The 26,773-nt window shown below is 43.2% G+C and overlaps 1 protein-coding gene across 13 annotated transcripts in view; it reads left to right on the plus strand.

Annotated features, from left to right (window-relative positions):
• RPS6KC1 (ribosomal protein S6 kinase C1) overlaps positions 1 to 26,773 on the plus strand; it is a 318,908-nt gene that overhangs the window by 218,072 nt on the left and 74,063 nt on the right. The window contains exon 17 of one of the 13 annotated variants that reach the window (XM_053208745.1): positions 3,014 to 5,053. The exons of 11 other annotated variants lie outside the window; for them this stretch is intronic. In XM_053208745.1, coding sequence (XP_053064720.1) covers positions 3,014 to 3,090 — 77 coding nt within the window. In that variant the 3' untranslated portion in view covers positions 3,091 to 5,053. Of the gene's footprint in view, positions 1 to 3,013; positions 5,054 to 26,773 lie in introns of those variants that run through there. One more of the 13 variants, XM_053208749.1, reaches the window with a different exon arrangement.

Consider the following 26,773-nt stretch of genomic DNA (forward strand, 5'->3'; position numbering starts at 1 on the left):
TTCTTAGTTTATTTGCTTTGGTTTTTGTGTTTCGTGAAGACTTTCCTATAATACTTACTTACTAAAACTGAAGCTTTCAGAGGCAGATGGCAAGCTCTGTGTGGGGGGCAGGGCTTATCTATTGGTAGACTTCAGTGAATGGTGATCTATGGGGCCAGGTCATCTTACTGGGGATGCATCATAGGTCAGGATCTGTTGTCTGTCTCTGGTAGGTTAGATTCTTCAGAGAAGAATCAATCTTCTTAAGGTATATAACCCTGGGTGTCAGTATTCTGGAGGCAGTGGAGGAAGCAGGAGTGGTGTTAATGTTCACCTAATGCCGTCATTTCAGTAAAGCTTCTCACCTCTACTCTGTTTTTCTCGGTTTCTCTACCAGAGCTACTCTGATCTAATTATATAAAGAATAAACTTCCCAGGGCTTGTTGGGTTGGGAAGGAGTAGTGTCTGGCTGCCACAAGTAGGGTTGGGAGCAACCACTTGTTGTCTTCCAGCTCCATCCTCACCCCCCCCCCCCCCCGCCTCCTGAGGAAAGTTTACTGAGCTTCTCTGGGTCCTCTACTGTGAAGCAATCCCATGTCAGGGGCATTGTCTGTACATGCTGTACGTTTCTTTTCATTCATGCCTCCACTTTCCATCTCCACGGTATTTGGAGATATCCATTGTGTGCTGTCTTCTCCTTTCCTGTTTTCTTTGTCCTTTGTATATTCCTTTGCATATTATTTTAGCAAGGTTTTATCAGGATGCAGAGATTGATTTAAGGAAGGAAAGCCCCCATGTCCTGACATGAAAATGCCACCAGAATCAATGTCTGGGCTGGTTGGTGCCTTAGAACTTTGAGCTGTTGGGCTCAATAATGGCGGCATTTTGAAAATTAAAATTTATCATGTAATTTAATTATAAAATACAGTCAATATAATGACCAGGCAATAAATACTAGCTACTGAGCAGCTAGTAGATACCACACATTGTCATGGGGATGCAGTGGTAAACAGGACGGAAAAGGCACGTGGTTCAGTGCCTCTCAAGCTGCTATGTATGCACGTTATCTGGGGAGTTTGTTAAAAATGGCAATTCTGTTTCAGTAGATCTGGGGAAAGCCTGAGATTCTGCCAATAGATAAGCCTTATCCCCACATGCAGAGCTTCCAATTGACTTCTGAGCACTTCACTTTTTATGTGAACAGATAGTAGAAGAAAGCCTCTAATGTGAAAGGTGTTTAATTTCACTATAAACCTTGCTTAGGAGTAACATGCTCTGCCTGTGTGTGCTCTTATGGTATTTTTGTTTGGCCAGAAGTTGGCTAATAGCCATTTATAGGTTTCTACATCTGTTGTGTTCATAGGTTCCTAGAACCTCAGGGTTAAGGAGGGACCAAAGATGTGACGCAGTCTAAAGTCCCATTTGTAACACTTATATTCTTATTGTGGTGTCCCTGTGGGTTAAGCATCAGCTCCTGAGGTGACTGGATCATATCTTCTTCATATTGGTGCCAAAGGCAGGGTTGGAGTGTGGTGGGAGATTGGCATGCCAACTAACTGTGGCCCATCCACATGTGGGCACAGGTTTGACCATCTATCTTTCTCAGTAGCTTCAGTGTCCCTCCAAACACCTGTTGCTAAGATCAAGGCTGGGAGAAACCCAGGGACAAAACTCATGTAATATGCTTTTCATAGCACTTGGCCCATGGTAAGTATCTAATAATAGTAGCTTATGTTTTTGCATGTATTTTGCCCACTGGACCTTTGATACTTAAAATATTGTCCAAGTACTAGAAGTATCAACATTGCCTGGAAGGTTGTTAGAGTCTCAGACTCAGCCAAGGTCTACTGGAAGAGAATTTGTAATTTTAGCAAGATCCCCAGGTGATGTGCATGCACACGTCAGTTTGGGAAGCACTTGGTTATATGCTTCAGCACTTTGGTGGTGCCATGCAGTGTTCAGCACATGCTGTTTGTTTAACAAGTACTAGCTGACTGACTGATCTTTAGCAAGCCAGCCTGCAGCACGAATAGAGGGTCTCCCTGTGAGGAGCTCCAAAACAATTCCAGGATGGGAAGTGGAGATGGGAAAGAAGTCCTTGCTTTGTGCCTGGGAGCTTTAACCTCTTTGGAAGCACCAGTAGCAACAGCTCATGTTCCCCTCAAGATTCATTTTAGGATTTTCCAGACCAAAACTGACCTTTGAGATCTCCCCCATTTCTAAAGCAATCTTGGGAACTTGACGCCTTCCCAGACCCCTTCAGCTTTCAGGTCACTTGGACATGAGAACGGGTTTTGTGCCTGCTTGGATGCCTGGGCCCTGGAGCCTGTGGTGCAAGGGGCTGCCCTAGAACTGGAGTGTGGGGCGCAGCTCTTCCCCAAACACGACCCCCACTCTGTCTGTGTTTCCCCTGACCAAACAGGGGGGCGGTGTCACAAAAGCATGGAGAATCCAGCATCCTGCTGCCAGCCATGCTGATTTATTGTAAGAATCCCTGGATTTCAGATTGGCTAACTTGAAGATAGTCTTATATTAACAAAATTTTATAAATAATTGAAGAAGACTCTGAATAGTGGTATAGTGGTATTTTACTTACTTAGTAATATATCAACTGAAAAATATAAAATTAAAACATGCCTTCAACAGAGCCATCAGACTGAACATTAGTGTCCATTATCTAGGATTGCATTCAGAGGGTACAGATGGTTGGGCCAAAGCTTTCCTCACCCCAGAACATACCTTGGAATAATTAAAATCACTGGGGTCCTGATACAGATTTACTTTGTTTAATGTTTGTTTACTTTTGAGAGAGACTGAGAGAGACAGAGTGAGAGTGGGGGAAGGGCAGAGAGAGAGGAAGACACAGAATCCGAAGCAGGCTCTGGACTCTGAGCTGTCAGCACAGAGCCTGACACAAGGCTTGAACTCACGAGATGAGGGATCATGACCTGGGCCAAAGTCGGCCGCTCAACTGACTGAGCCACCCAGGTGCCCCAGATTTATTTTGTTTAAAATAACAACTTTCATTAAACAGGACTTGAAAAATGTAGACACCTTCAAAGAAGAAAGAGAGATTACGAAAACCCATCACTCAGAGATGATCACTGGTAACATTTTTAGTATATTTCCCTCTGGTCTTTATGCATTTATATATTGTTATGTAAAGTTTGAGATTATTCTATATAGAAAACTGTATCTTTTCGTTCAGCTAACATTATATCATATTTCCACATCCCACTAAACATTCTTCGAAAGCACCATTTTGCTTTACACATAATATTGTATTACATGGATGTACCTTTGTTTGTTTTTAGCGATTCCTCTTTTGCTGATCATTTAGGCTATTTTCAGGTTTTTGCTGTTACTGGTAATGCAACTTCTCCTGGAACTTGTCTTAGGAAACAGTCGGAAATTCACTTATTACCGGATCAAGTCAGGATTAAGTTTAAGATTCTTGCTATATACTTGTCAAACTAGTATCTGGATTAAGGTTCCGTTTTTCTATGGAACTAGGTTTTTGAAGAACGCAGTGTCAGAAACTCCAGCTCCAATCAGTTGAGTGTTCTTCTTAGCTTAACTTAGCGGAAGGGAAGTGGCACACATGGCTGAGCTTGAGGAAGATTTCAGAACAGAGGAGGGGAGTGAAGAAGAGTTAGAAGTGATGGCTAGGGGTTCCCTTAGCCGGTATCTGATGTCTTAGGTAAGGACAGATGTATGACCACACATTTCCTGTTAGTGGATTCCTGTGTCTTTGTCCCTATCAGCTGCTCTCTCCTGAGTCCCGTACCCTCTCCATCCCACCTCTTTTCTCTACCAGCTGCTTTGCTCTTCCATGAACTGTTTAGACCCTGTAACTTCAGAGAATCTGGTTGCCACTCCTAAATTGCACTGGGCTGAAGCTGGGGTTCAAGTATTCCATCAGAGCCGGCAGACTACATTCATTGTTGTAGTAGGATAAGCTAGGCAATGCTGTAGTAACAAACAGCAGCAAAATCTTAGTGCTTTTACATAGTCAAGTTTATCACTCACTCATCCAGTGGGGCGGGGCTCCATGATCCAGCCTGCTTGAATTTCGCAGCACCTTGATCCTGAGACATGATTTCGGGATGGCCAAGGCAGGTGATGGATGTACAGAAAACTGAGCATTGTCTCCTAATGCTTAAGCATGGAAGCGACATACAGTTATGACCTTTGGGTCAAAACTAAGCACATTACCTTACCTAATTGCCTGGGGTCAGGAAAATGCGATCATCTATACGCCCAGGAAGGAAACATGACCGGAAATAATGGTAAGGATTATGATGTCTACCTGAATTACAAAAAAAAAAAAAAAAAAAAGAAATCCTTAAAATATACTCCAAACACAGTAATTAGAGAAAAATATCATTATTAAATACGTGCAAGCAGCACCAATAAATAATGACTTAGGAGAGCATCCATTATAGGCTTTATATTTCAAGCAGAATTTGTGGTTTTGCAAATATGTGAAGCTGTAGCCTCATGGGAAAAGAACTCCATCAAATTCATCTGGGTGTCGTGATGGAGCTCAAGGTACCCCAGGAATCTACCTGTGTTTCCCAATACTTGAAGGGAGGAGGGTGTTATGATTTAGCTAATCATGAAGGGATGGCAAGTAGGTTTCCACTTGTGTGCCACAGCTACTTAATTGGTAGTAAACTGGAACTCAACTCTGTGTTGAGCAAGACTCTAAGGAAGCATCTAGGCTCAGTGGGGGACAGTGCAGTGATTCATTCATTCAACAGATACTGACAAAGTACATACGATGCAGTAGGCACTGTACCAAGTGCTGATGCTTGCAGCTCACGTGGAACTCATATTATCAATATCATTTAGTGATGTCTATCAGGGGATACTTGCCTGTGTGCCTGTGTGCCTGTGCAGGTAGGCATGCGTGGGTGCGGTGGGCAAGGGAGTGGGGGCACATTAGTTTCTTTCTATTTCTGTCTCTGACCTAATGTGACTGTTTAATTAGTGCCAGATTAATTCAAGCAATAGAAATAATTGCTAACTGGCTATCTTTCACATGCACTCTCATAAGAAGGATGTAGGTTTTGAATTGTTTTCCCCTCTAGTCTCGATGAGTCCTGCAGCACTTACCATTTTCAAGGAAACTAAAGGTGTTATTGGGGTACCATCTCCTCCTTTGTTTCTCTTCCCCTAGCTCATTCCTCTGACTGCTGTAAAACTTTGCTTATTCTTATTAGGTCCCAGATTTTTCCTCCTATACACCAAATTCTCTATCTTCTTAAAAAGCTTCAACTAGTAAATGGGAATGCTATTAATTCCCCTCCTCCCGTTCCTGTATATCTTTTTAAGTCCACCCAGGACGGAGCAGGAGGAATGCCACTTTTCCTTTTTAATTGCTTCATCAGAAGTGATATAAAGAGGGGCACCTCGGTGGCCCAGTACGTTCAGTGTCCAACTCGGCTCAGGTCATGGTCTCACGGTTCATGAGTTGAGCCCCATGTCAAGCTCTGTGCTAACAGCTCAGAGCTTGGAGCCTGCTTTGGATTCTGGGTCTCCCTCTCTCTCTGCCCCTCTGCTCACACTCTGTCTCTCTCTCATAAATAAACATTAAAAAAAAATTGAAAAAAAAAAAAAGAAGTGTTATAAAGACCAGCAGGATCCCTAACTGAGGCTCATTCTTGGCCAGGGCTCTGGGATGGCTTCTCCATAGAATCTGTACCATGAAACTCAAGTGAAATGGTAAATGACACAAAGAGAGCCTCAGCAGGACCAGCTCAGTCACTTCACTGGTCTCTTGTCACCCTTTGTTCTCATCAGCATGCTTCTCTTGGCTCCTCCAACCTCTCTCATCCCTGAGAGCCCAGCACGGGCTGGGGACCTCCTCATGGTTTGCTGTGGGCAGCAAGTCAAGCACGGAGTGGCAGCAGGCTGTGTCATGACATCGGGCTATCGCCAAAATTAAAAAAGAATGAATAGAAATGAATTTACTTCTAAAGAAAAACGGGAGATATGTTGTTCCACATTTTTCTTCTTCACTATCTCTATGTCTGTATAAAAAATATGATAAACGTAGGAACAGGTTTTCCCAAATATTTTCTGTTAGGATCCACTGAATATTTAGTACTAATGATTATAATGATATATCAAACAGATAGGAACTGAGGCCTATCTGGTAGCAGACATTTCAGACCCATTATGAGAAACGTTTTGAAGCTGTTTCATTGGTGTAGGGATCCTTTTGGTCTCTGAGAATTCATTTTCTGAGTCTGGTTGCATATGGAAGGAAAAGTCATTCTAACAAGAAAAACTTCGGTAATAATGGGACCACTTATGAAGTCAGTCTCCACTCAGACACCCTTCCCTGTTTAACCCTGGAGTTTAACCCTGCCCATTGGGTCAATATATTTAACATTTTTGGCTTTCAGTCCTTCTCTAATTTCAGGGTATGGGAAACATTTGACAACACAAAATCAAATAAAATGTAAACAGACTGCAAAATGAAATTGGAAATCTTGCAGAAGATCCAAGTTTTCCTGAAGTTGGTAGTGATACGGAGGACTCCTCTAGTCCTCAAAGTCCCAAAGCCTTTGGCAATGGACATCAGACATAGCTGAATTAATTAAAAATTGAAGAAGAGACAATTGAAATGGATGATGACAATATAGGTCTTTGAAAAGAGGATTACATGAACCCTAAGAACATTGATGTAATACCTGAGTATTTAGAAAATGATCTGCTTTATACTCTTACTTCATGCCAAAAATGAAGTGAAAAACATCAAGTACGTAGGAACTTCAGAATTCTCTAGTCCATCACCTTAGAGATGAAAAGCCAGAGAGGTGAAGGAGGGCAAAGGCCCACTACAGGTGATGAGCGGGCCAAACGTGGACCTGCCCACTTCACCAGTTCTTCCAGTCACTCCCACCGGAGTTTGACTCCCCACCTCCCACCCATGAGAAAATCCGATTGGCCCCTCTTCCAAATGGTCCCAGAATAATCCGACAGCTTCTTGGCATCCCCTTGTCCCCAACTCCCCTTTCCCTCCCACGGACTGCTGCAATAGCTCTCTCGCTGGGCTGCCCCTCTCACCTCTTCCCAGCCTTATCCCTCCTCTCTCAAACCTTCCAGAGGCTTCTCTTCCCCATAAAATCCCAAAGCCTCTCTGAGATTGTCAGGCCCAGCCAAGTCTTGCTCCTGGTACCTCTCCTCCTGCACTGTGCTCCCAGGACTCCTGGGAGTTCTTCAAATCCCTATGAAAGCCCTCTGCTCCAGGACTTTTTTTTTTTTAATTAAAACAATTATTTATTTATTTTTTAGAGAGAGAGAGAGAGAGACAGAGACAGAGACAGAGAGAGAGAGAATGAGTGGGGGAGCAGCAGGGGGCGGGGGGGAGACACAGAATCCCAAGCAGCCTCCAGGTTCTGAGCTGTCAGCACCGAGTGCTGATGCGGGGCTCAAGATCATGACCTGAGCTGACGTAAGAGCTGAAGCTTAACCAACTGAGCCACCCAGGCGCCCCTCCGTGCTTCAGGTTTTACTCCCTCCTGCTGCCTGGAAGGCTGTCCCAGAGATATTCCCTTTCCATTCCTTTCGCACATCCCGAGAACCTATTTAAAAGAGCACTTCACCTTATCATCCCTTCCTACTAAATTTTTCTTAATAAGAAAAATGATCAAGACCTGGCCTATATATTTATATGTTTATTATCTGCCTTCCCACATCAGATTAGAAGTTGTGTATTCATTGTGGGTTTTCAGTTATTCATCAGGCATTTGTATCACTTTTGTTTATTGGCAAGTACAATTAGAAAACTAATGCCATTAACAAATGCTAAATAATTTGTTAATGGCATTAACAAATGCTAAATAATTCTTTTTTTTAAAGTTTATTTATTTTGAGAGAGAGAGAGAGAGAGAGAGAAAGAGAATAATCAGGGGAGGGGCAGAAAGAGAGGGAGAGAAAGGGAATCCCAAGCAGGCTCCGCACTGCCAGTGCAGACAGAGCCTAACAACAACTCTAACCCATGAAACAGGAGATCATGACCTGAGCTGAAACTACGAGTCAGAAGCCTAACTGACTGAGCCACCAAGGTGCCCCTAAAGAAGTAATTCTTGAACAAACAAATAAATAGCATGAATGATAAAATGAATAATTTAAATGATCTATATTGGGGCGTTCGGTAAGGAAACTGTTTTAAAAGTCCGAATGTTTTGCCACGTTGCTTTTCCCCAACAGGATTTTGTCCTGTGGTGATTTATGTGTCCCAAGCATCACTCCTGTGTTCTTCATCAAGGTGGAGCCTCCCGAGGAGAACCAAAGGCCGTCCAGGCCCCACTTCTCATTCTGTCTCAGTGATTCGACTGGGGGCAAAGACGTCACAACTTCCAGATGACAGGCTTGTGAGGGCACTGGGAGTCTTGCTCAGCCAGGGCCATTGGGGGTGGGAAGAAATTTCTTATGTGGATGAAGAACCCCCCCCCCACCCCCACACCACACACACACACAAATTTAGAATTTAGGCAGCTCTCTCTTGGTCAGAGATTACTTATGCAGTTTCTGGGCATTTGGCCCTTCATTTGTATTCCCGTGTTTTGGCCAGAAGGAAGGAGGGAAATTCCCCTGAGGTTGTCAGTAGTGAGAAAAGAGGTTGAAATTGCTGGTCAAAATCCACTCTCTTGGATTTTTTTTTCCTGATGGGCGTGGGGTTGGAGGTATGCTGGGGGATCGGGGTAGGAGAGGGGCTCTGTCATGTAAAGGTACATGTGCTGTTTGGGAGCATTAGTTTTGAAAGTTCGGGAAACATTTAAGGACAATGTGGGTTTTTTTAAAAAAGTATATTACCAGCACCGGAGAAGAGATATTTGGGGGACACGTGGGGTGAGGTGATGGGGAACACAGCATAGAGTAAAAGTAGTCATTGCAGTTGGGGACAGTAGGGCAAACTTGGGGACGAGTGTGACTCTACACACCCAGGGAGGCCAGGAGGTAGCCCTCAGGCCAGCTGAACAGCTACATCCCCTGGGGCCACTGGGTGGCCCTCTTCTCAGCGGATGTCGATGCCTTATGGTGACCCGGTTGGCTTTTACAACCCTCGATTCTGAGTTATTCCCCTAAATCTCAGGGTCAGCAATACTTAGCTCCTTCTGGAGGCGATTGGTCTGACAAACTGGCACCCAGAAGAGCTTCAGAGCAGGAAGATTCTCTTGTAGCTACAGTCCCCTCCCCCTGACCACTTGGGAAAGTTTGGAGGGTCTACTGCCCTGGGCTTTGCCCTGTGAACCCTTGCCCATCCAGTTCCGCAGTGTGGAATTTCCCTCACGCTGCACAGTGAAAGCGAGCCCGGCCCTCTCCGCGAACCTCAGTCCTGATAGTAAGATGAGTGAGCCTACTAACTTCCCCAGCCCCACAATGTGAGGACAGGGTAATGATGTCCAATTTTGCACACTTCAGATCCATTAGTAGCAATTACCTTTCTCGAGGTGTTTTGAGTTAGTTTTAACATAGCATTCTTACAGTTGGTGGATAATGACAGTAATAATGTGCACAACATTTTCAAGTCGCTGTTTTTAGCTACAATAACACCATTAGTAGGTCTATTTAACAGATGCATTTCATGCTAAAAGTTAAGGTTCTCATGATTCCTGTCCCTTCCCCCATGCAAACCTTCCCTGCTATTTTATTCGATGGAGATTTTTTACTTTAAAGTTTCAGAGCTATTTTTCCTATTCTGGTCTTCCCGTTGAAATGAGATGGTTGTATGACTGGTTTGATGTAGAATTATTAATTGTTTAGGTGTTCTTATTTAGCTATTCTTTTCATGACATGCAAGCTGACCTAGAAATTCAATGATCACGAAAATGGAAATTGTATATATTTTCTAAAACTCAGTTGGGATGTCTACGAGAGATTATTGGGTTTTACATGATGTCTTTAAGGCTGATGGGCGTGTGTGTGTGTGTGTGTGTGTGTGTGTGTGTGTGGTGTGTGCATGCGTGCGAGTGTGTGTGAATTTCCCTGTAATCCAGGAGATCTGTGTGTTTACTCCACCCCACTACCCCCCTCCTCCTGGAAGCCATCTCTGACCACCCCAGCCACCAGAGAGCTCTCCTCTTCTCAAGCCCTGCTTTTTTTTTTTTTTTAATGTTTATTTTCTATTATTGAGAGAGAGAGAAGGAGAGAGAGAGAGAGAGCCAGGGAGATGCAGAGAGGGAGACAGAGGATCTAAAGCAGGCTCTGTGGTAATAGCAGAGAGCCCAACACAGGGCTCAAACCCACAAGCTGTGAGATCATGACCTGAGCCGAAGTCAGACATTCAACCCACAGTGCCACCCAGGCACCCCCGAAGCCCTGCTTCTTTGTTGTCTGTAATCCCTTTTGTATACTCCTGACTGTCTGCTTCCATCCTTGCCTCTAGTTGTGTTGGTATTTAGTCTCCATTTTGTAGCCAGGTATCCCCGTGCCTGTATTACTTTCCTAGGATTGCCTTAACAAAGTAACATAAACTGGGTGGACTACAACAATAGACATTTATTCTGGAGGCTGACAGTCTGAGTTTGATAAGTTGTTTATAGATTTTAGATACTAACCCCTTATCTGATGTGTCATTTGCCAATATCTTTTCCCATTCTGTCAGCTACCTTTTAGTTTTGCTGATTGTTTCCTTTGCTGTGCAGAAACTTTTTATCTTGATGAGGTCCCAATAGTTCATGTTTGCGTTTGTTTCCCTTGCCTTCAGTGACGTGTCTAGTAAGAAGTTGTTGCAGCTGAGGTCAAAGAGGTTGCTGCCTGTGTTCTCCTCTAGGATTTTGATGGTTTCCTGTTTCACACTGAGGTCTTTCATCCATTTCGAGTTTTTTCTTGTGTGTGTGTGCATGGTGTAAGAAGGTGGTCCAGTTACCTCTTTTCTGCATGTTGCTGTCCAGTTTTCCCAACACCATTTGTTGAAGAGACTGTCTTCTTTCCATTGGATATTCTTTCCTGCTTTGTCGAAGATGAGTTGGCCATATGTTTGTGGGTCCATTTCTGGGTTTTCTATTCTGTTCTGTTTCTGTGCCAGTACCACACTGTCTTGGTGACTACAGCTTTGTAATATAGCTTGAAATCCAGAATCATGCCTCCACCTTTACTTTTCTTTTTCAAGATTGCTTTGGCTATTTGAGGTCTTTTGCAGTTCCATACAAGTTTTAAGATTGTTTATTTTAGTTCTGTGAAAAATGCTGGTGGTATTTTGGTAGGGATCATATTAAATGTGTAGATGGCTTTGGGTACTATAGATATTTTAACAATGTTTGTTCTTCCAATCCATAAGTATGGAATTTTTTTCCCCATTTCTTTGTGTCCTCTTGAATTTCTTTCATAAGTGTTCTATGGTTTTCATTGTCTCATATAAGTATGGCTACTCTGGCTTTCTTTTGTTGACCATTAGCATGATAGATGGTTCTCCCCTTACTTTCAATCTGAAGGTGTCTTTAGTTCTAAAGTGGGTCTCTCGTAAACAGCATATAGATGGATCTTGTTTTCTTGTCCATTCTGTTACCCTATGTCTTTTGATCGCAGCATTTAGTCCATTGACGTTTAGAGTGAGTACTGAAAGATATGAATTTATTGCCATTATTTTGCCTGTAGAGTTGGAGTTTCTGGTGGTGTCCTCTGGTCCTTTCTAGTCTTTGTTGCTTTTGGTCTTTATTTATTTGTTTATTTATTTTCATCTTTTCTCCCCTCAGAGATGGCTGAAAATTTCTTGCAGGGCTGGTTTAGTGGTCACAAAGTCCATTAATTTTTGTTTGTCTGGGAAACTTTTAACCTCTCCTTCTATTTCAAATGACAGCCTTGCTGGAAAAAGAATTCTCAGCTGCATATTTTTCCGATTCAGCACATTGAATATATCTTGCCACTCCTTTCTGGCCTGCCAAGTTTCTGTGCATAGGTCTGTTGCAAACCTGATCTGTCTTCCCTTGTAGGTTAAGGACTTTTTTTTCCCCTTGCTGATTTCATGATTCTTTTCTTGACTGAGTATTTTGTAAATTTGACTATGATATGCTTGTTGATGGTTGGTTTTTGTTGAATCTAATGGGAGGCCTCTGTGCTTCCTGGACCTGGGAAAGTTTTCTGCTATGATTTGCTCACATAGCCCTTCTACCCCTTTTCTCTCTCTTCATCTTCTGGGCCCCCTGTGATTCTGATGTTGTTCCTTTTAATGAGTCACTGATTTCTCTAATTCTTAAATCATGCTCTTTTGCCTTAGTCTCCCTTTTTTTTTCTCCTGCTCCATTTTTTTCTCCCTAGGTTTGTCCTCTATATTGCTAATTCTTTGCTCTGCCTCACCCATCCTTGCCACTGTGGCATCCATTTGAGATTGCAGCTCAGTTATAGCATTTTTTAAATTTCATCATGGCTAGATTTTACTTCTTTTATCTCCACAGAAAGGGATTCTAATCTATTTTTGACTCCAGCCAGTATTCTTATTATCGTGATTCTAAATTCTGGTTCAGACATCCTGCTTGTATCTGTGTTGATTAAGTCCCTGGCTGTTGTTTCTTCCTGCTCTTTCTTTTGGGGTGGATTCTTTTGTTTTGTCATTTTGAAGGGAGAAAAGGAATTAATGAGGGAAAAAATTAAAAAATTAAAATTAAAAAATTAAAAACAACACACACACACACACACACACACACACAAATCAAATAAATGATGCTAGATCCTAGGTTGTTTTGGTCTGGGGCCAGACAAGCCCCTTGAGAGGGGCTTCATAGATTAGAGCAAAAAGGGGAAAGAAAAAAAAGGAAATCATTTGAAAATTTGAAAAAATGAATACACTGAAATAGAATAAAATGAAATGATTAAAGTAAAATAGAATTTGAAAAAAATTACACAAAAGTAAAAAACATAGTAGAAAAAAATTAAAGAAAAATATTTTTAATAAAAATTGAAAATAAAAATAACTTTTCTCTTTCTGTATTCAAGAAAAAGGAAAGAAATGAAAAATAGAAAAAAAAGAAAAAGGAAAAAAAAGAGAAAATTGAATAGATGCACCAGTGAACAGACTGAAATCTGATTGAAATTACTTCATTTTCCCCTAGAAGTCAAACTGTGAAGCGCTTTATAGTCCATAAAGTAAGCAGGCAGAGAGACTTGTGTTCCTGAAGACGGAGGTTGGCCCAGTTGAGCGGGGCTTAGTGTAATGACTCCGTTCTCCACTAGATGGCGCTGATTAGCTTACTGGGGTGGATTGTCGGGGCGCTCGTTCGTGCGCGCGCGCGTGCACGCGCATGCACAGGAACGGTGACAATGGCGTCACCCAGCTACCTAGTCTCTAGTATCAGAACTCTGTTCTCTCTGATCAGCAGTCGCGCACCCGTCCTTTGTCTTTGGTTTCCGTCCACTCCCTACTTTTACACTGTCCGTGACCAAGCCCCAGGCAGCACCTCCCTCCCGAGTTTTGTCTCAGATGCGGCTGTTTTTCCCGACTTTTATTTCTGAAGGACTGTGGCTTTGACCCGTTCTGCCCCTCTGCGGGAGGGTCTCACTGAGCAATGGTCGAATGTCGGCTGCACCCAGGAACGTTCGCAGGACTGTGCTGCTGCCATCGTCCAGAGACTGCGGCCGGGTGCCAGGCCGCCCCAGAGAAAGTTCATGCAGTCGTGTAGCAGCAGAATTTCAGGGATTATGGCAAATCACAACACACATCTGGCACCAGGCTTCACCCCCAACGACCCTTGTTCCAGCACCAGCGAATGTGGTTGTTCTCTGGGGTCTGCTGGGGTCGTTGCTTTGGTGGGAGCTATACAGCCTCTATCAGATGTTCTCCCAGCAGGGGAACCGCCTCTCCCCTGTGGTCTGAAGAACCTGGACTTCACTCTGCTCCTGGGGACTCACCCTTCCCAGCAGAGCACCATCAGGTATTGTGCTGCAGAGTTTCAGACTCTGCACTCCCCGTTTATAGAGTCTTAATGGAATTTAAGCCCTCTCCTTTCTCCATTCTCCCTTTTTAGTTCAGTCCCTGCAGCTGTTTCCACCTTTCCACTTTGTCTCCAGCAACTTTTGGCGCAGGGGGGTGGTGCTTTTCCCATATTCTCCCCCCACCCCTTGCCCCGTCTCCATCCTCTCTCTGCATGCAAAAACGGCTCCCTGCCGTCCGCAGCTTATCTCTCCCCCAGTTCACCACTCTGCGCTGTGTACCTGCTGAGTTCTGTGGTTCAGGTTGTGCAGATTGTTGTGTTAATCCTCCAATCAGTTTTCTAGGTGTACAGGATGGTTTAGTGCTGGTGTGGCAGTATTTCATGGATGCGAGACACACACGAAAAACTTCCGTGCTGTTCCGCCATCTTGGCTCCTCCTAGTGTTCTATAGTTTTCAGAGCGGAGGTTGACAGTCTGAAGTCAAGGAGTTGGCAGGGCCATGCTCCCACTGAAGCTTCTAGGAGAAGATCCTTCCTTGCCTCTTCCAGCTTCTGGTGGTTCCAGGATCCCTTGTTTTATGGCAACATAACTCCCATCTCTGCCTCTGTCTTCGTGCATCTCCTCCTTGTGCTTCTGTATTTTCACACTGCATTCTTTTTATAAAGATACTAGTTAAATTGGATGAGAGCCCACCCTAACGGCAGCATCTGAACTTGATTTCATCTGTAAAGGCCCTATTTCCAAATAGGGTCACATCCACAGATAACAGGGACCAGGACTTCAACATATCTTTCTAGGGGACACAGCTTAACTCCCTCAAGGAAATTGTAACCTTCTTGAAACCTAGAGTGTTTGATGTACCCCCTCAAGCAGTGTTTCCTAAAACCTTGAATAGGGAACAGGAATCCTTAGGTTCTTATTGAAATGAGGGTCTTATTGTCAAACGCATTAGAGAAACACTGTATCTATGTCCCTGACTTAAGATGCTGATTAGCATATTAAAGGCTCAGAGAAATCTTGCTATAAAGTATCTCGCTTAAATCATACTTATCTTCACTAGTTTTTTTGACCACAGGGACTTTTTCTGCTCCAAGTTTCCTCCGTTAACAGCAATGGAATATACTTTGGGAGAATATAGGCCCATTGAATGATACTTGTGCCATATGAATTGTCCCAAATGAGGTAAGCAGAATGATACGGCATTTAGTTGAGCAAAAAAATTTTTTTTTTGGATAGCATGAAATGTGCCCTGTAGAATAGGAGCAGTTTTTAAAAGACTCAATTCTGAGTGCTACTTGAATTCAGCCCAGATTTGGATGGAATGGCTTGAAGCCCTCCCCATGCTCCGTCCACTCACCTGACCCCTGAATGCCATGTTTCCTCATTTGAAAATGGGGACAAGCATATACATATCTTAAAAATGCACTGTACATAATTACTACTTGAGCCCAGCAGTTTAACCAGGAGAATCAATGAAGTCGGTACATCCTTATGCTCTTCTGTGCTTTCAATCACAATGATTTTAAATGAAGTGTAGAATGGTGAGGTGCCTGGGGAAAACTTGATTTTCTGCTTATATTTAAAGGAAAAGAATGGTGATAATTTTCTAACAATCAAAAAATCCTCTTTTTGATCCTTTCAACATCCTGTGAGTTCTTTCTGCATCTTTTTGCAAAAAGTTTAATCCCCAGTGGGCTCCTTGGCAAACTTGTGATGGGTGACTCCTTCCCCACTCTGTCCATTCATGTGATTTGAGGGCCACCAGTCCATTCCGGTCTAGTCTTGTCACTACTAGCACGGGCAACACCTGAGTAGGAAGGTCACTTTCTTGGCAAAAATGCCACATGTTACACTGCAAAGCTGAATAAAAATGTTTTTTTGAATCAGGGGTCTGCCCTGGTTTACGATAGAGCTGGTATAGTTTGTAAAAATAGATACATTAGAGGGATATTTCATAAAAGGAATTATTTGTTTTTTAAAATGTACAACTTGGGGGGTGTGAGGTTGGCTCAGTCGGTTGAGTGTCTGACTTCGGCTCAGGTAATGATCTCACAGTTTGTGGGTTTCAACCCCATGCTGCATCGGGCTTTGTGCTGACAGCTCAGAGGCTGCTTCAGATTCTGTCTCAGTCTCTCTCTCTTCCCCTCCCCCCTTTCTCTCCCTGTCTCAAAAATAAATAAACATTAAAAATTTTTTTAATAAAAAATATACAACTTGGAATTCGCTGCAAGTTCCCTTTGAATAGTAAATGCTCCTGCTGCATTTCAGCTGAGATTTAATTTACAGATATCTGATTTCTCTACTCTTTCTGGATCCTATCAGTAGATGTGGAGAGTCATTAAGAGCATGGGCTTTGACATCAGGCAGACCTGTGTTCAAATCCTGACTAACTACACTCCTTGCATACCTGTAAGTTGTGCAGATGACTTACTCAGGGGAAGTAAAATGGGAATAATAACACCTACCCCAAATGGTTATTGTAAGGACTAAATGAGATAATGGTTTAAACAGCTTTTCCTGGTATGTAAAGTGTTTAGCTCTGTTCCCAGCATATGCACATAGAATGTTTATAAAAAGCTTAGCTAATCACTCAATAAGTTTAGTTATTATTACCTGCTACCTTATAATAATCATTTATGTCTTTCATTCACTTAAGAAATAGTTATTGAGAGTCTATTCCATGCCAGGCACCGTTGAAACTGCTTGGAATATAGGAGAGAATAAACAATTTCCTGCCTGCCTAGGATTAGCTTTTGTTTTAGGCAGAGAGTGGCAATTAACAAATTAATAAGCAAATCGTATGTCAAATTAATAATAGTGATTCTAAGAATCACTCCTGAGAAAATTAAGCAGGATAAGGTAGGTAAGGCATGCAGTGTGTGTGTGTGGGGGGGTGCTGGTGGGGGGATGGGGGTTGGGGTTGTGGGTTGTTATTTTTGATACAATGATTAGGGAAGGCCTCACCAATCATGTCATATTGGAGTAGACAGAAAGGAAGCGAGGAAAGAGCCTTAGGGAATAAGAAGCAGCAAATGCAAAGGCCGTGGGCTAGATTTGTGCATGGTGATGTCTGAGAAGCTGCAGGAAGTTAGCATGGCTAACTCCCCTTCCAAGGGGAGGATACTGGGAGGTGAGATCAGAGGGGACCCCTAAGTCAGCTCAGGGGGGCCTTGTAGGACCTGGTGTGCACTGGGGAGTTTATCCTGCGGAAGATGGAACCATTGGCAAGTTTTGAGCTTTTGAGAGGAGTGATAAGATCTGATTGTTTCCAGAGGACCAATCTGGTGATGCTGTTGAGAATATATTATATTGCGATATGAGTAACGATACGTATAAATTTAAATAATGGGCATAACTCTGTGAAGAAAGCGTTCTGTGACTGATTTCTTGTCTTCTCTCTCTAGCCCTAGTCTTCCCCATCCTATTGCACACTCTTCTTTTGTATTTGCCCAATTCCCAGGGCAGCTAAATATCCTTCATGTTAAGGGTAGTGTCTTAACTTGGGACACCATGACAAAATACCACAGACTGAGTGGCTTAAATGACAGACATTTATTTCTCACATTTCTAGAGGCTGGCAGTCCAAGTTCAAGGTGTTGGCAAGGTAGGTTTTATTCTGAGGCCTCTTTATTGGTTTGTAGACTGACCTCCATCTTCACTGTGTGCTCACATGGTGGATAGAGATGCTGTGTCTTCTAATAAGGACACGAATCCTATCATATCATGACCCTGCCCTTATGGCCACATTTAACCTTAATTGCCTGCATGATGACGCTTCCTCCAAATACAGTCACATGGGGGGGTTGGGGCTTCAAAATATGAATTTGGGGTGACACAAACATTTAGTCGGTTAACAGGAAAGAAGTGGCATATAAGAGTTTAGTTCTTTTTTTTAATCAAAGCTAGTTAACATATAGTGTAATAATGATTTCAGGAGTAGGATTTAGCGATTCATTTCTTACCTATGACACCCAGTGCTCATCCCAACAAGTGCCCTCCTTAAAGCTCATCACCCATCTGGCCCTTCCCCCCACCCAACACCTCACCAGAATCCTTCAGTTTGTTCTCTGTATTTAAGAGTCTCTTATGGTTTGCCTCCCTCTCTGTTTTTATATTACTTTTGCTTCCCGTCCCCTGTGTTCATCTGTTTTGTTTCTTAAATTACACATTTGAGTGAAATCATATGATATTTGTCTTTCTCTGACTGACTTATTTCACTTAGCATAATACACTCTAGTTCCATCCATGTTGTCGCAAATGGCAAGATTTCATTCTTTCTGATCGCCAAGTGATATTCCATTGTGTATATATATACACACACACACATATATACATATACATATATATATATATATATATATATATATATATATATATATATATATATACACACACACCACATCTTCTTTATCCATTCGTCAGTTGATGGACATTTGGACTCTTTCCATACTTGGAAGTATGGAAGTACTCTTTCCATACTTGGCTATTGTCGATAACACTGCTATGAACGTTGGGATTCATGTGTCCCCTTTGAATCAGCATTTTTGTATCCTTTGGATAAATACCTAGCAGTGCAATTGCTGGGCAGTAGAGTATTTCTATTTTTAATTTTTTGAGGAATCTCCATGCTGTTTTCCAGAATGGCTGAACCAGCTTGCCTTCCCACCAGCAGTGCAGAAGGGTTCCCCTTTCTCTGCATCTTCACCAACATCTGTTGTTTCCTGAGTTGTTAATTTTAGCCATTCTGACAGGTGTGGTTTTGATTTGTATTTCCCTGATGATGAGTGATGTTGAGTATCTTTTCATGTGTCTGTTAGTCATCTGGATGTGGATGTCTTCTTTGGAAAAGTGTTTATTCATGTCTTACCTATTTCTTCACTGGATTATTTGTTTTTGGGTGTTGAGTTTGATAAGTTCTTTATAGATTTTGGATACTAACCCTTTATCTGATATGCCATTTACAAATATCTTCTCCCATTCTGTCTGTTGCCTTTTAGTTTTGCTGATTGTTTCCTTCACTGTGCATATGCTTTTTATCTTGATGAGGTTTCAATAGTTCCCTTTTGCTTTTGTTTCCTTTGCCTCTGGAGACATGTCAAGTAAGAAGTTGCTGCAGCCAATGTCAAAGAGGTTGTTGCCTGTTTTCTCCTCTAGGATTTTGATGGTTTCCTGTCTCACATTTCTTTTATCCATTTTAAGTTTTTTTGTTTGTTTGTTTTCATGCTGTAAGAAAGTGGTCCAGGTTCATTCTTCTGCATGTCGCTGTCCAGTTTTCCCAGCACCACTTGCTGAAGAGACTGTCTTTATTCCATTGGATATTCTTTCCTGCTTTGTCAAAGATTAGTTGGCCATACGTTTGTGGGTCCATTTCTGGGTTTTCTATTCTGTTCCATTGTGCCACTATTATACTGTCTTGATGATCACAGCTTTGTAATACATCTTGAAATCCAGAATTGTGATGCCTCCAGCTTTGGTTTTCTTTTTCTTTTTCAGCATTACCTTGGCTATTCAGGGTCTTTTCTCATTCCATGCAAATTTTAGAATTGTTTGTTCTAGCTCTGTGAAAAATTCTGGTGTTATTTTGATTGGGATTGCAAGAGTTCAGTTCTTTTTAACCAGAATCGAGAGTACGCTCATTTAGCTAATATCAAAATCCGCCACTCCTCTCTTAGGAGAAACCTAGCAATCACTGTCATTGGTCCTACTAAGGCATAACCTAGCAGAGTTGCCCTAAATATGATAACACCTACCAGGGCATTGACAGCTGGGGAGACCAGGATCACATTCCAAAGGCCTCTATAGGGATGGTTTTATCAGATTATATGTTTTCCCCTTGTTTGTTTGTTTGTTTATGTGTAATTAACATGCCAGATTGCACTGAGGAGTTTTAGAAGGAGACCATCACGGGCATCTCCTCAGCAGGCATTCTGCAGGTTGTAACCTGTACAGGCGTTCCTGCCTGAGGAGGGCTGAGTGGGGGCTGAAGTCCAGCCAGGCTCTTGTTGCCATGCCCGCACCCTGTTGGCCTGAAGGGTGCTATTATCTAATTCAGCTGCAGTTTCCTGACTACCAGAGTGTGATGGGACAGTGAGCAGCATCTTCTCTGTCCTCAAAAGAAATTTCTTTCCAACGTGAGTATCAGAAATAGCTGTTGCTTCCCTTGGGCTGCTGGTTTGTTTCACATCATGGATATTTACAGCTGTGTCTTCCTCTTCCCATGGACTATGAGAAAACTTAGAGTGAGGTTGGAGCCTTCCTGGCAGCAAGTTGATTTCATGGTAGGCATTCTGGATGCTACTGGCCCTTCCCACAGAGGATTCCTGGCCTCTTTGAGTGCTGTGGATGGGGCTGGGACACCCTTATAAATTTATTAATTTGAGAACATGTGTTATGCACTGCTCGGACTGGGTCATAATTGAGTTTTGGTCTGCTTAGGTTAGGGCAATATTATGACAAGTTTGCATTCATTCACAGGTATTTACTGAGTGATCACTGTGCTGGTCACAAAATAGGGGTGAAGAAGACAGGCTGGGGATTTATCCTCAGGAGCCTGTAGCTAATCAGGGAGGAGGCGGGTAAACACGTGACCAAGCTGATTAAAGTTTGGGACAGTGCCCTACAGGAAGCAAGCAGGGGCTCTCATGGATAGTTACTGTGTGTGTGGTGGGGAGTAGGAGGTAGGAGGGGATGGATTAGGAGAGCTTCTAAAGAGCACAAATTTATTTATTTATTTATTTTTTATTTTTGGGACAGAGAGAGACAGAGCATGAACGGGGGAGGGGCAGAGAGAGAGGGAGACACAGAATCGGAAACAGGCTCCAGGCTCCGAGCCATCAGCCCAGAGCCTGACACGGGGCTCGAACTCACGGACCGCGAGATCGTGACCTGGCTGAAGTCGGATGCTTAACCGACTGCGCCACCCAGGCGCCCCTAAAGAGCACAAATTTAAATGTTATATGCTAAGTTCTGAGCTTGGTGCCCGACCCACGGTAAGCTCTCAATTCTCAAAAAGTGTTATTGTTATTATCAACTGTCACCTGTCCGCCATTACATGCTGCTCAACACACGGAGGCCAGAGGCACACGTTGCGAGTTCAAAGGGAGGCCGAAGCTTTGCAGATGTGCCGGCCACGGACAGTTGGGGAGCTTCGGTTCATGATAACCGGATGTGTCTTTCTCCTCCTTCCCTCTTAAAAGGCAGGCCTTCCTTGTTGGTTGGTACTAAGGGACGGCCATACATCCCAGTTTGGGTTTGTTTGTCATTTGAGCCCTTTCTCCAAGCCATCATCCCCAAGCACTGATCTGTGGCACTGCCCCACATCTTTAAGGCTGTGTTTTCCTGACCACACATTTCAACGCATACCCACTCAGAACCAAATGCAAACAATTTTGAATTCGTATGGGAGCAGTGAATAGCAAAAGGCCCTTCCTTGCAGAGTTAATAATATTCCGTGTGCAGGAGAGTTGTCAGATGGATTAAAATATATCCCTTCTAACGTCATGTTTTCTATCACTCTCTGAGCTTCTGAACAGTCGGCCTCTCTAGTGGAAGAGGGAAGGATTAGGGCCTGAGGCTGGGAGTCTGGGTGAGTCTAACAAGTTGACTTCATGTTCCTAGGAATGATGCAAGGCCGCTCACGGCGTATGAGCTAATCTTGCTCAAGTACTCAGAGAAGCAGAGGGTATCCATCTTGCCCACAACTCAGTGCCTTCCCTTGGCTACCTAAGGGAGCCCACTTACGACTCTATTACCCGGTAAATTAGGAGAGCGGTTCAGTCAGGTATATTTATCATGAAGAGAACTGAAGATAATTAATACACTGCATTGAATGCAAATTGCACCCACAGTACTTATCTCATTTCCAATTAGCACAAATGTTACAGCACTGCAGGCTTGTTATGGCTTTACCATGGGCTGGGTAATTAATTTCTGTGAGCCACATATCAGGCACCTGGTAATGCCGTTTATTAATAAATGTCACCCCAGGTATCGGTTTGTTAGAAGAGGTAAATAAATGGAATGCGCAGTTGTCTGCCCTGTGCAAATCTATTTTTACACCTCGCTGAATCTTTTCACTTGTTTGTTTATTGACTTGAGTGACTCCTGAGATTACAATGGCAAATAGAAGAAGATTCCCACCTGTCCTGTGGCCTCGAAGAGGGGATTCCCTTTTCTTCCCCCTCGGGGATAGTCAGGTCGGTGAGTGGAGTTAGTCACGGGCCAGTTTGTGTTGCTTCAGAAAACGTTTTCCCAGATGAGACCCCTGGGGAGAATCAGAAAGCAGCGACACCTCTCGGCATCCCTGTCCCACCTGACAAGACTCTCTCACTTGACTCCTCCCCATCTGTGAATCTTGGAGGAGAGGAGATCTTCCAGACCTCCTTATTGGTGCCGCCATCCTGTCTCATCCTGGCCCCCTTTCCCTGCTCTGCTTCTCATTTGCACTCTTACTTCCTAAAAAGGGTTCTGGTCACCAACTCCAATGTGTGCATGGGGGCTGTTTCCCCACCCTGCCGAGCAGTCCTTGGACACCAGCATGGCGTCCTACAATTGAACGCAATTCTGGCACAATCTACAAGGAGACAGTGTTGGATTCCACCGGCTAAAGGCTCAGTCCCGCAAGACTTTAGATGCCAGGTGCAAGCCCAGCTTCTCACTTGTGCTTCTGACCGACCCACCGTAAATCAGAGGCTCCCATGACCTCCTTCCCCTCTGGACTTGATTAATTCGCCAGAGTGGCTCACAGAACTCAGGGAGATATGCGCTTACATTTATCAGTTTATTATAAAGGGATATGACAAAGGACACAAAGTAACATCCGGATGGAAGACATGCATGGGGCAACGTATTTGGGAAGAGTGTAGAACTTCCATGCCGTCCTGGCATCCCACTTTCCCCAGATCACCAATCACGTGTTCACCAACCTGGGAGCTCTCCAAACCCTGTCCCTTTGAGTTTTTTTTTTTTTAAATATGGATTCTTTTTTTAAAAAGTCAATTTTATTATTTATTTTGAGAGGGAACAAGCAGGGGAGGGGCAGAGAGAGGGAGAGAGAAAGGATCCCAAGAGGCTCTGCATTGTCAGTACAGATCCTGATGCAGGACTGGAACCCATGAACTGTGAGATCATGACCTGAGCTGAAATCAAGAGTCAGGTGCTTAACTGACTGAGCCACGCAGGCGCCCATGTCCCTTTGAGATTTTATGGAAGCTTCATTACATAGGCATGGTTGATTAAATCACTGGCCTTTGGTGATTGATTCAACCTTCAGCCCCTTCTCCTCCCTGGAGGTTGGGGATAGGACTGAAATTTCCAACCCTCTGGTCATGTGGCTGGGTCTCCTGCAAACCAGCCCCCATCCTTAGGTACTTTCTAAATGTCACCTCACTAACATAACAAGACACATGTTTATCTTCTGTCTTAGGAAAAGCTCAGTGCTAGAAATGGGGCCAAAGACCAAATATATATTTCTTATTATAAGTCACAATACTAGAGCTAACTAACCTGTGACATTGGGGACTCTATCATAAGGAGATGGATAGGACTTGAAAGTCTTCGATAAAGCTGGGTTATTGAGCAGAAGTCCCGTATTTCTATGAATTTTTCCATATTTCTGACTTGTATCATCTCCCTCCATATTGGCAGGTGACATTAGATTTTTTTTTTTTTTTTGTAAAAAAAAAAAACACTAATTAGCAGATTCTGACTGCATACTTACTATGGGTCAGGAAACTTTCAGAGCTGGAGGGTTATGGGCTCAAATTCCATTTATCAAAGTTTTTGTGGTGATGTCAGTTTTGCTGAGTAAACAGTTTCCTGTTTTTGCCCTGAGCCACTGGGCACTATAATCAGAAATCAGCAATTTCCACCCTACATTTTGAATTTTGTTCCTTGAGGAATTTGTCCCTTGAGGGCCCTACTGGGAAGAGCCTCTGCGATCTGAGTTCCTGCGATCTGAGTGAAGTGCTTGCCTCAGTGCCTGGTACCCAGTAACTTGGCTGTGACTAGTATGATTGTTTTATCAGCACTGGTGACATTGTCTCATAGGTTCTGACAGGGAGCGATCATCTGTTTAGCAGATATTTATTGAGCACCTACTATGTGTCAGGCACAGTTTTGGCACTGCAGATGAAACAGACAAAAATCCTGGTCCTAGTGAAGACAGGACATGTTCTACCGGAGACAGGAAATAAACAAGCTGATCAGTAGAATATATAGTGTGCTAGATAGTTTGAGTGCTATAGAGAATACCAGGTAGGGAGAGGAGACTGAAAGTGGAAGGGGGTTTCAGTTTGGAGGTGTCAGCTTTAAATAGGGCCCTCAGGAAGGCCTCTCTGAGAAAGTGCTCTTTGAGCAGAGAGAGATACGAAGGAGGTCAGAGTTAGCTCCTAGATGCCTGGGGAAGGAGCCTTCTAGACAGAGGGCATAGCAAATACAAAGGCCCTGAGACAGGAGGAAGCCAAGAACCCCAAGGAGGCCAGCAAGTCCAGAGTGAAGTGAGTGGGAGGAGCTGGAAAAGAGGAAGTCTCAGAAGTTATAACTGCTGGTTGGGTAGGGCCTTGTGGGAGGTTCTGGGAACTTTGTAGTTTACTGTGACATAGGGTATGGTAGAAAGATATTGAGCAGAGGGAGATGAGATCTGATTTGGATTTTAAGAGGCTCTCTCTGGCTCTCATGTTCAGAAATAGACCATAGAAGGACAAGGGCAGAAGCAGGGAGACGAGTAAGGAGATGTATTAGTTTCTTATTGCTGCTGTAACAAATTACCACAAATTTAGTGGCTTAGAACAACACAAATTTATTATTTTACTGGTCAGGAGGCCAGAGTCCTAAAATCAAGGTGTAAGCAAGACTGTGTTCCTTCTGGAGGTTGTACAGCAAAGTCCATTTCCTTGACTTTTGCAGCTGCTAAAGACTGCCTGCACTTCTGGACTCTTGGCTTCTTTCCCTGTCTTGAAACCAGCAGGATAGCATTGTCATCTCTCTTTCTCTGACATCTGTTTTCATTGCCCCATTTCCTTCTTTGACTCCAACCCTCTTCTTTCCCATATAAGGACCCATGTGATTAAGTTGGCCTCATCTGTATAATCCAGGATTATCTCTCTGTCTCAAGATCCTTAAATTGATCACATTTGTAATGTCCTTTTTGCCATGTAAGGTCTTCACAATTTTGGGGGATTAGGATGTGTTCATCTTCAGAAGGCCATTATTCTGACTACTGTAGGGGTTAGTGCAGTTGTGTAGGTGAAGGATGAAGGTGGTTTGGGCAAAGGTAGTGAGAAGCAGTTGGATCCTGGCTATATATATCAAGCTGCCTCATATCTTGGGCCAGTTTCAGCATGGAAGCTTCCAGAATTCTGTGGGTCTGTGGCATAGGTATCCCCTTTTTCATTGTCATTTCAGCTGACTTGGGCCTATTTCTCATCCCCCTGAAACTAAGGAACCATAGACAGTTGTGGTGGGAAGGAACTTCAGAAGCTATCAAATCTCCTATTATACCTTTATAAATTCTTGCTTTGTCCTGGGCCCATTGATAACTTCTTGAGTGGTTTTTTACCAACTTTATATTCTTTTATTGATTCATTCAGCATTTCCTAGGCATCTGTTGAGTGTGCTGGTCTGTGCTATGTAAAAGTAGAAATAGAAAATGTAAGAGTCATGATCCTTATCTCTGGGAGATAGGGACCTATTTGCAATCTCTTTGGAAAGAAATCAGAGAACAATTTTAGAGCCAAATGTGAATGAGAAATGAAAAATGCAAGATTCATGCATCAATACCAAGGGAGTGAAGAATGTGGAGAGGCTTCTTGGAAGAAGTAACAACAGGTCATGTATTTTTAGTTTTCAGTGGGGACCCTGTCAAGAGAATTGCCAGCTTTTAATTTTGCTAAGAATGAACATTAGAAAAATTCTTACCATCCCTATTGCTATCATTTTATAATAGGTAGGACATTTAAGCATCCGAGATATAAAAAGGACGTGATCTCAGAATAAAGGGGGAATCTCTTGCATAAAACATTTTTAGCTTTATAAAACCTCAATGCTTTATTTTTCTCATTTCATGAGAGTCATTGTGGATTGGCACACCTCAGCCTAGAGACAAAAGATTGTTTGGGTTGTTTATAGTTTGGATTTCTGACTTCACTGAACGTGACTCTCTCCTTGTATTTCTTTGGGCTCCGACTTCAGATGGCTGATGATCAGATGACCAGGATCTGGTGTCTTGCTTGTGGATATTCTTTATTTTTTTAATATTTATTTATTTTGAGAGAGAAAGAAGGAGGGGCTGAGAGAGAGAGAGAGAGAGAGAGAGAGAGAGAGAGAGAGAATTCCAAGCAGGCCCCACACTGTCAGCACAGAGCCTGACGGGGGCTCAATCCCACAAACCACAAGATCATGACCTGAGCTGAGATCAAGAGTCAGACGTTTAACTGACTGAGCCACCCAAGTGCCCATTGTAGATACTCTTGAACCTTGTCCTGCTACTGACTCCTTTACCAGAGGGAATTTGGGAAGGCCAAGGAGGGAAGAGAAATGAAGACCAGTTTGCACTGGGGCGTCTGTGGCTATCTTGTGGTGAGCAAGTGGTTGGCCCAAGTGATAGTCTAATTCGACATGGAGATTTTGGGATATTCTGTGGGGTTCAGTCGTCATGATTTTGTTAGTTTCCCATGGCTTTTACAACAAATGACTGCAAACTAGGTGGCTTAAACAACAGAAGCTTATTCTCTTATAGTTCTGGAGACTGAAGCCTGAAATCACGGTGTCAGGAGGGCTATGCTCCCTCTGAAGGCTCTAGGGAGAAAGGCTTCCTCACCCTTCTTAGCTCCTGCGGTCGGCCAACAATTCTTGGTATTCCTTGGTTCACAACTGCCATCACCACAGTTTCTGCCTCTGTCCTCCCACAGCGT

This window comes from Acinonyx jubatus, chromosome E4, assembly GCF_027475565.1.
Source record: "Acinonyx jubatus isolate Ajub_Pintada_27869175 chromosome E4, VMU_Ajub_asm_v1.0, whole genome shotgun sequence".
NCBI classification, from domain to species: domain Eukaryota; kingdom Metazoa; phylum Chordata; class Mammalia; order Carnivora; family Felidae; genus Acinonyx; species Acinonyx jubatus.